At 43.1% G+C, this 9892-nt stretch overlaps 1 protein-coding gene across 2 annotated transcripts; it reads left to right on the forward strand.

Annotated features, from left to right (window-relative positions):
* The first annotated feature begins 966 nt into the window (after nt 1-966).
* vgll2b (vestigial-like family member 2b) lies at nt 967-5431 on the forward strand. 2 transcript variants are annotated; one of them, XM_068751758.1, is made up of 4 exons: nt 967-1225; nt 1594-1939; nt 3600-4046; nt 4365-5431. In XM_068751758.1, exons 1-4 carry the CDS (start codon nt 1139-1141, stop codon nt 4406-4408), a joined length of 924 nt encoding a protein of 307 aa, XP_068607859.1. In that variant the 5' UTR covers nt 967-1138; the 3' UTR covers nt 4409-5431. The 2 variants fall into 2 exon arrangements, with proteins under 2 accessions (XP_068607859.1, XP_068607858.1); XM_068751757.1 differs by lacking the exon at nt 4365-5431 and having other exon boundaries at nt 3600-4243.
* The last annotated feature ends 4461 nt before the right edge of the window (nt 5432-9892 follow it).

Below are 9892 nucleotides of genomic sequence, written 5' to 3' on the forward strand. Positions count from 1 at the left end.
GAACGCAGCATAGCTACGATGTAACTTCCCAAGACGCTTGTCCGCTCGCATACATCAGAAACATTCCACCTCATCTAACACTCGTCCATGGAATTCTTCAGAATTTCCACACTATTCTCCCAGGCACGTAGGCAAGTGCCTGTCAAAAAGACTCGCATGCCCAAATGTGAGTCTGTAAATCCTTAAAACAAGAAGGTTAAACAGCACGTTCAAGAGAATGTATTTATTTATTAAGCTTGCATTCAAGGTGTGTTTTTGTCATTTTGTGCATGTCCTGCAGCATTTGTGATTACCATTGGACATGTAAGTGTGTGTGTGTGTGTGTGTGTGTAAAAATGTCTCTTTGCTTGCACTGCTGATAGGTGATAATTTGTCATAGATTTGTGCAGGGTTCCTTTCTCTCCTATGTTAGTATGACCAGTGTATGCAACCTATAGTTTACACCTGAGTGTCATTCTGGGAACACACTAAATACTTTGGATGACTTGAGCGTTTACTTGGCAACCGGCGGCTGTTTTAAGACCATGGATACCCTTTTGGCTTAGACTGAAGTATCCACGGTACATGGAAAGAAATACAGTCACAGAAGTGCAGCTATCATGTGATCATTGTCGTGGCTATAAAGCTCACTGACTTCATCCAAATCTATTTGTGCAACTGGATGAAATTCGATTTATGCTTAACTTTACACCAAGATTAAGACGTTGTGGAGCCATGATACATCACACAGGATTTTAACACAATTTCCACCAATGACAAAAAAAAAAAAACGCTTCCGTGTGATTCCACTAATTGCTGCTTTTAGCCAATAATGTCTTTTAATAATTAATAATGTAATAATCCGCCTGATAGACGCGCTGTGTGGCGCTGATGATGTCGGGGGATGAAGGGTGTGAAGGTGGGAGGGGTTGATGTACAAGACGAGCCACATGCTTGCTCCGGAGAGCGCACCACACTCTGCTGCCGCAGCTGCCGTTGCGCACTCAGTGAGAGGAGACGTGCGCTCCTGAGTTGACTCCGTCGAGTTTAGCAAATCACCGAGGCTGTTTGTCTCTGGCGCAAATAACTCGGAATGTTGTCGCTCTCTCTCTCAGCAAGGTCGGTTTCAGCAGAACATTGAAGACAAAGCTCACTTGCCATGAGCTGTTTGGATGTTATGTACCCAGCCTATGGACGTTACGCACCGTACGCACCGACTGCTCCTGCTTTTTTAAATAGCTTACAGGTAGGAAGTGAGCAAATATTTAAATGTTTCCGTCACATTTCGTCGTATTTATATTATTATTATAAGGCTAGTTGGATGCAGCTCATGCGTAATAAGCAAATTGACAATCGCGCAAGTGTTTTACGCGTTTGTGATCTAAGTATCCGTTTCAGTGAATTGGTACTTCAGCAAAAAAGTATTTAATAAGTGTTGTATGCATTTCATACGGAATATTGGTCCATTTAAACCCACACGTCTTCCCGAGGGACTTTAGAGCGCACGCAAACGCACACATCGCTGCCGCACACAAAGGACATTACGCTAAATGTTTTGTAGGAGGCTCAGCAGCACCTGTTCTAATCATCTCTCCGGATAAACTCTCATCCCAGGCTCCCATAGGTCTGACCAGACCTTCTTCTCACTGCCGGGATTTTATAGACACTCCCAGGGGTCCCGGGGGGATGTCTGGGGGTCCAGGCAATGGAGGATCAACTTCCTCCTCATGTTCATCTAGTTCATCCTCGTCCTCCTACACCCCTGTGGCTTTGAGGTCAGAGGATGGCCCCAAGGAGAAGCAGGAGGCCCCTGAGGCAGAGTACTTGACTTCTCGCTGTGTCCTCTTCACTTATTACCAGGGAGACATCAGCAGCGTTGTGGATGAGCACTTCTCAAGGGCCCTCAGCACCTACATGGAGGGAGAGGGAAAACGGCGAGCATCAGACCACCATGGCACAGGTACACCACTTTACCAATACATAAGCACTTGAACATACTTGGAAAGGGAAAAAACATAATTTTTTTCCATGAATACATCTCATGTTCTTCAGTCAATATTTACAAAAATTTGTATCATACTAATTCACGTCCGTTTGAAAGATTTATACCATATCTCTACAGTCTCGTTAGTTCTATTAAATATATGAGGAGAGATTTCTGTTTGGTGTCTTTCTTTTGGGGCCACACACAGTGGATAGTTTTACAGAGCACAGCACAGGGTAAGACAGGTGATGTGATCATGTGGCAGGACCTAAAAGCTGCTTGTTGGGAGTGTGGTTGCTGCAGAGGTCAGGGAGTAGGGTTCAAAGGTCAAGAGCTGTTAAGAGTCAAAAGGGACCTCTGAGGTTAATGATTAAAACACAAAGCTTGCAGACTTAAATAAAAACAATTATGGAAAAAAAATGAAAGTTTAACCATTATATGATCTTATGTGATGCAACATTAACACTGCAGATATTTCTTGGATTTATAAACTATTGCTACAATAGTAGATTTTGCAGAGACAGAAACATTTACTTGTTTCCTCATTAAAACTAAAAACAATCAAATCATTTTCCAAATTAAGAATCTATTCAGATGTTTGCTGTGTTTGTTCTGCTGCAAAAAAAGTTTTAGTCCTCTAAAACAAACTTAGATGGGTGTTTACCAGCCGTCATCCGTGCACATCCATCTAGGGCCTATTGCCTCTACCCTTTCCATCACTTTCCTGCTGCCGTTGGTTTCTTTAGTTCGGTCAGATGTCTTCTTTTCGGCACCAACGCGAGCTTCCTGCCTCACAACAGATTCTATGTTTATACATGACCGTAAGCCCACAGCCCCGCTGGCGTATCCCCTTCAAACATCTCTGTGGCTACCAATTCTGACTCTCACCCCAGCTCTTGCCCCATATTGGTTGCGCAGACGGTTGTCTGCCTGCACGCCAGATTTATATATGCTGTCCTCTATGTGATAGGAAACACTGCCCCTCAGTGTGCCCGTCTTAGGAGGAATATCTAAATATAAAAGTAAAACATATAATGGCTTGCAGACATTCTATCAAGGGCGTGGAGAGGGGCAGCGGAGAAAACAACAGGTGGGGGTGCAGGAGAGAGAGAAAAGTGGCTGGCGGGTGCTCGCACAAGGCCAGAGTTGCGTGTCTGAGTGTGTCTGCTGTGAGACTTTCAGAAGTACTGCATTGACACAAGAGTGAGAGATGTCACCATAGCAAGTGATTTAAGGCTCCGTGAGCCTTGGGCTCCGTCCAGGTCAGAGTGTCTGCCTTATATAGAACGCTAGGATAAAAGATGTCTCTCTTTCCACTTCTCTCTGTCGGGCCGTCTTTCCCTCTCTTGCTGCGTCTGCTAGAGCGTGGTTGTGTTTATTTCTGTGTCTTGTCGGGGCTAGAGCTGTGTGACGGTATATGATCCAATGGGGAAGATATCTGGGCTGGAGGGTGTAGCAGTCATGTGAGTGACACATGTAGTCGGCACGCGCTGATCCTCTGTTTTGCACAGCTTTAGCCTTTCCATTTGTCTCGATAAATCAAATGGTTCACCCTACAGTTGCGCATGTTCCTGTGACTTGACTTAAACTGACCATTGCTTAACCTTCTTCCCCATCTACGTACCTGTCCCTTTAGATACCCCCTCACCAAGCAGCCGACGAAGCTTCCCCCCATCCTTCTGGGACAGTAACTACTCCTCACCGCAGAGCCGCTCTCATTGTGAGACCGGTGCTCTTCCCTATTCCATGGACCCATACACCTCAGGGTTGCACCCGGGCCTACCCCACCCACACGTCCATCCCCACCCGCACGCCCATCCCCACTCGCACCCTCATCCACCAGAGAGCTGGCCGTATCCCCAGGCCCAAGCCTACGGGCCCCCGCGGCCTATCCATGAACTGTACTCACCCTCGGCTTTGGATCCCCACTATGGGCCTCTGCTAATGCCCACAGTGAGGCCACCTCATCTCTCTGCCTTACCAAGCCACTATGAAGTGAGCAAGATGGAGCCCTCCCCCTCCTGGCCAAGCCTCCTTCCACCAGGAGACGTCGGCCAGACGCTGGCTCTCAACATGGATGCAGGTAACCGCTCCATTGTGTCAGGCTTTAATGCAATACTGTTTGGATTATGCAAGTGTCCCTTTATTGCACTTTAATGTCTGAAATTATTATGGCATTAATGTAATCATACACAGAACCGACAGTTATTCAAACATAATTTCACCCTAGAATACTCTAAATCTGCCGTAGACACACACACACACACACACACACACAGACCTCGTCTTCTTATATCTTACATTTGGAATAGTAGGCTCCGTGACAACCTGTGTTCCGTTGTTCACCATCGTCTTCATTGTCCTAATTGTTGCCTTGTTCTCTTTTTTTTTTTTGTCCAAGGCCTCCAGCAGCACAAGAAAGCCAAGGAGCTGTACTGGTTCTAACGAGCCCTTCAGTCACATATACCAGCCATTACCAGATCCAATTAGTCCCTGGACCTGTTCCGCCATTGAAGCAGCGAATCCCTTTAAATCCCCCACACACACTCCGACCCCATCTATAGCCCCCCCCCCCCCCTCTCTCTCTGCTCCTGGCCTCCACTGCCAGCATACAGCCTTGCTCCAGGTTGACATGTATGCACCATGGAGATAAAGCAGAGTGAGGGAGAGAGAGAGAGAGACGAAGGGGGAACGAGTGTCACCGACTATAATCTGAGCTGTTGCTTTTGCATCTCTCTCCCTCCTGTTGCTGCACAGACCTTGGCAAAGTGCGAGCCACAGTGGCCTGTTTGGACTGAGAAGGACAGGATCACAACAGACTTTTGCAGGAGGACGGAGAGATAGAGGGATGAATGGAGGGACGAATCGCGGCAAGCAGGGATTCCCTCCAACGTCCCTGGTTATCTCTGTCTCATGTTCTTTGTTGGTACAGTGGCCGTCATCATCCACTTATCTGCATTGCACAAATGCAGCACGCAACAATAAACAGGAGCAACATTTATAGCAGTTGATGCTTTTTAATTTTCACCATGGTGGGTTTTTGGTTGTTAAAAAATGATTTTTTGTCTGAAATAAAGTGTTTCTATTTATTGGTCTTTATGTGCTTTTGAAAATGTTTGGTTAGGCCAGTTTTCTGAACTTGTTGTTATTCAGTTTCATGATCTCTAATGTGACAGATGACCATACCTATGTTTCTGACAAGTTATCTGTCTATACATTTGGTGGATGATAAAAGTAATTTCTTAAAAACATATCAAAATGCGTTCAGCTCAGTTTTGAGCAGACTTAAAGATTGTGTTCCTCCAGTTTGATGTTGATGTTCCATTTAGATTCTATGTGTCATTCTTGGATGTTTTGAATTTGGACTTTCTAAAAAAATTGTTTTTTGTGTGTCAGTTTTCATTCTTGTGATTTTGAAGATTTTAATGTCAATAAATATTTTTATGGTAGACTGTAAAGTCTACTACATACTGGCCTATTCTGATGGTGTAAGCAAAACACCACCAAACCCCTCTAAATTCATGGACAATGCCTTGAATGCTTGTTCAAAAACTATTATGTCAACTGAGTTCTACCTGACATCCAGCTCAGATCTCAAATGTAAATAATATTCTAGATCGGGTGATCAAGAATGTGTGATTTTATAGTGCTCACAGAAAAACTCCCACCCCGAGATAATAAACAATAATGTTGCATACTTAAACCAACAACAAACTATCGCTGAATCATTCAGGTGTCAAATTTAAAGGAAGAATTAGAAGTTACTGAACTAGATCTTGAAGAAAATTGCTGCAGGGGAAATTATGTTTTTTTCTTGAATAACTACCGAAACAATAATGAAACCAATGTGATTCCACACTGTACTGGAAGACTTTTATGGTCACAGAGTCATGGGACTATTGCCTTACACTGTGCTTTCTAAATGCTGCTTTGTTGCTGTATCCTCTTTTTTGGAGTTGCGTTAGCAGAGCTGCCGATTCTAAGGATATTGTCAGCTGGATGGAAATAGATAAATAAATGCATCATATAAAATCTAATAATAGTTTAAAAATGTGCCTCGGTGTTGGGCAGGACACACCTGGTAGACACTAAAGATCTGGTTTAGAATAGTTTTTGAGCCACACACTCTATATAGTGATCAGTGTGTGGCTATTTTAGTAGCTTAATCCTGGAGGCAGTACTGTCATAAAACCAGATGTGGCCAAGCCTACGCCATGCAACTAGTCTCATTGAAAAGGCCGTCCATTTGAATTCCTGTTTGCATTCACACTTTGTCACTAATAAAGTGGGAATGGGGGGTGAATGCCAGCAATGTGCAACCAGAGAAGAAGCCAGCCATTCCAGCTATGCACCCAATGTTGCTTTGCTATTGATCTGACAATCGTAATGTGCTAAGGTTTGCCAGCTTGGTGCCGCTATCACAGTGTAGCTGTTCAGCTGTTTGACCCCCACAAGAGAGCACCAAAGTATGTGATTGGCTTTAAGCTGAGGAAACACATAGCGTAATTAAATTAGAAGAATGTATCAGGCATAGCATCCCTCTTGGCTTCCCATGCCAGACATCTTACTGCTTTTTCACACTGGTATTGTCACTGAGCCTGGTGGTGTAATTTCAACACCGGATTTTCCAGGATGCACACTATAGTCAGTGAGCATGCAGCCACAGCTATTGCCGCATTATGTTACTTAGGTGTCAATAAACTCTGCATTACTAAAAGCCATGCAAATCATCGCACTCAGTTACAGTTTGCACGGAGAAAAACTCACTGTCATACAACTTTAGACATAATGGATGCTGGACTGATTGATGTCACTTTCTTAAAATTGTTAAAAGGAATAAATGAAAATGAATAGGAATGTGGATTACTGTATTTCAGTACCGACTTACAACTACATGTGTGAGATCTGCGCTTGCTTGTGAACAGATATGTGGTATCAGCAGAGTTTGAATGAATATATTTGAATGAATGAATATATTTATTAGATAGAATGTTAGAGTACAGTCACATAGTAGCATGTATTACAGTACAAATAAAGTCAAACATCCTGTCTAAGAGGAGCGTTTCAAAAAAGCCCTTGCGGTCTTGTTTCCGTTGAAAGTCCTTCGTACATAAATCATCCACAATTAACAATACAAATTTAACAGAGCTTTAAGGAAACATTGCCCTCTCCTGGTTTGTTTATAACACTGCTAAATCAGAGTTTCCACCAAAAAGAAAAAAAAAATAGATGAAACAGTAAAATCCCTAAAAAACAAACAAATATGTTTTTTTTTCATTTCATTTTAAGATTCTTCTCAATTTTTAGAAAAGGCTTAGAAACTACGGTAAAATTATGAAGCAGAAAAAGGTGTTTGCATTTGGCACATCAAAAATGTAGAAAATGTACAATTGCTTAATTTGTGGGCAGCGCGGTGGTGCAGTCGGTGGCGCTGTTGGATCAAAGCACGAAGGTCACAGGTTCAAATCCGGCTTGCAACCTTTCTTTGAGGAGTTCGCATGTTCTCCCCGTGTCCGGCTTCCTCCAACCACCAAAAACATAGATTGCCTGTAGGTGTGAGTGTGTGTGATTGTCCGTCTGTGTGGCCTTATGAACTGGCGGCTTGTCCAGGGTGTACCCCAGCTCTCGCCCATAGACTACTGGGACAGGCTCCAGTAGAGCCCCCAACCCAGATTTTGGTTTAAGTAGTTAGGAAAATGAATGAATGAATGAATAAATGAATGAATGTTTAATTTGTTTGTTCATTGACCAGAAGCTCTTTGGGGAACGTTATCCTGTGAATGAACTGTAAACCTTCATCAACTTTCCTGGAGGGCCGGTGACTCAGCGTTTGGTTTGGTTTTACTGAGTCACCTCTAACAGTAAAAGAAACACTGAGATCCACTTTCAACATCTAAGACTGTGGCTCATAAAACATCAGCAAACGTCGTATGGATGAATATTAAAATTCAAAACCTTTTTCATGATCTTAATAAAGTCCGGATGAACTACCATTGTTAGATGCAGCTGATCCGAACTGTAGAGTGTTTAGTGTTCATACTCTATTTAAATATGCCTTAGAAATAAGGAAAGTCGTTTTCATGACTCAACTCTATAAAACAGGACGTTCCATCTGTTAACAGACACTTTGCATAACTTGCGATGCCGTTGTCGTACAGTTCACAAAAGCGATGTGTTATTTCCTTTTAGAACTGTAGCCATACTGTAATTACTGTCACGCTCAAGCTGAAGGTGACAACACAGGATGACACAGCATCAAAGCATGTGGTATGGGATGTGGTGGAGGCTGCAAGTTAGCTGGTTTCCATTTGCTTATCTTATAGCTCCTTCTCACAGACAGGGTCACACTGGAAATCTCGTACCACTTAGGGAATAAAAGCTATCCTCCCTTCCAGGAGTTTTCTTTAACTCTTTCTCAGTACCAAGTACACAAACACACACAACCCATGATCAACTTAGGGAGTTTTCTTATTGCATCTGAATCATGCTGACTGAAAGTTTGTCATTGCAAAAGTCTCTTTCAGAGGAAACATACATCATCACTGCTCTTTTTCTACCAGGATTTCTAATCTATTCACAAAGACATTTCAAAGGTCACACACTGTGTACTTCAAATGTTCCTGCTCAGGCTTTGATGGTTCGGACATGTCCAGAGGAGAGACAGGGACTATATCGGTAGACGGATGCTGAGGATGGAACTGCCAGGGAACAGGGCGAGAGGACGACCCAGGAGAAGATACATGGACGTAGTGAGGGAGGACATGAGAGTGTCTGGTGTTGGGGAGGACGATGCAAAGGACAGGATGAAGTGGAGAAAGTTGACAAGTAGTAGTAGTAGTTCTGTAATATATTAGAAGCAGTCTGCAATATGCTTTTAGTTGTGCTCCAGTCTTCAGTAAATTTTCAAATGTCATTTACTGGCTAACCTTTAGCATTAACAGGACTGGCGCTCTGTATCTGAGAAATAACCACGAGACGAGCTCAGTTCAATTACCTCCATAAAATGTGAGTTTATTCTCAGCCTCAGTTCTTCACAGCTTCTTTATGGTTTTAAGTACGTACTGTCAGGACACAAAAACCTTGTGACAAACGGACAGGCATCAATTACAACATAAGTAACTTCAGTGGTTACCATGGCATGAAGTAAATGCTTCTACAATATAAGAAGACCCAGAATTCACTTTTGCCATCAACATAAAATAAATAAAGTTAACTTGCTGCACCAATTTCTACTGTTTCCTGGTTATTCAGTTTTGTTTTGTGTATTTGACTTCTGACTTCTTGTGTCTCCCCCAACTGTGTTCCTTTTCTTGTGACCACAGTTTAATCAAGAAGCAGAAAATGTGAAGGAGTTTCCGAGAAAGGGAAACATGGGGTAAAAGCTTCAAATAAACCCAATCATCCATTAATTGCTCAATCACTTTCAGTATCATGGATTTCAACCTCCCATTTCTGGGAAGTGCCACGTTCACATTTTCTAGCATAGTATTGTGAAATTTGAGGAGGTTTCAACCAAAGCAGGGGAGTCGACGCTACGCGTCAGCTCATTTCGACATTAATGAATCAGTCAGACAGCGTGACAGCAAACCAGCGATCAGCGGGTGTTCTTGTGAAGGCATGAACTGCAGACCATAATTCCTCCTTATGTGTCGTCCCAAACAATACGTTTATCAGCTGATCCTGTCTTAAAAGAAACCTCATTGGTTCTGGGGCATCTCCTGATCTTTCTTGTTTTGCTGAGGCTGTAAAATAAGATTTCATATACAGCAGCATTATGTGAACTTTCCCCCCCCCCCCTGTTCCCTCTCTCAAGTTGTATCTCACTTTACAAGCTACTGACAGGCACCTGACTGGACATAATACAAGTCATAACTGCAGTCAGTTATATAAGAACTCCTCTGTGTCAAAGCCCGGCATCATCTGCAGGTG

Source organism: Brachionichthys hirsutus, chromosome 18 (assembly GCF_040956055.1).
Source record: "Brachionichthys hirsutus isolate HB-005 chromosome 18, CSIRO-AGI_Bhir_v1, whole genome shotgun sequence".
In the NCBI taxonomy this organism is placed as follows: domain Eukaryota; kingdom Metazoa; phylum Chordata; class Actinopteri; order Lophiiformes; family Brachionichthyidae; genus Brachionichthys; species Brachionichthys hirsutus.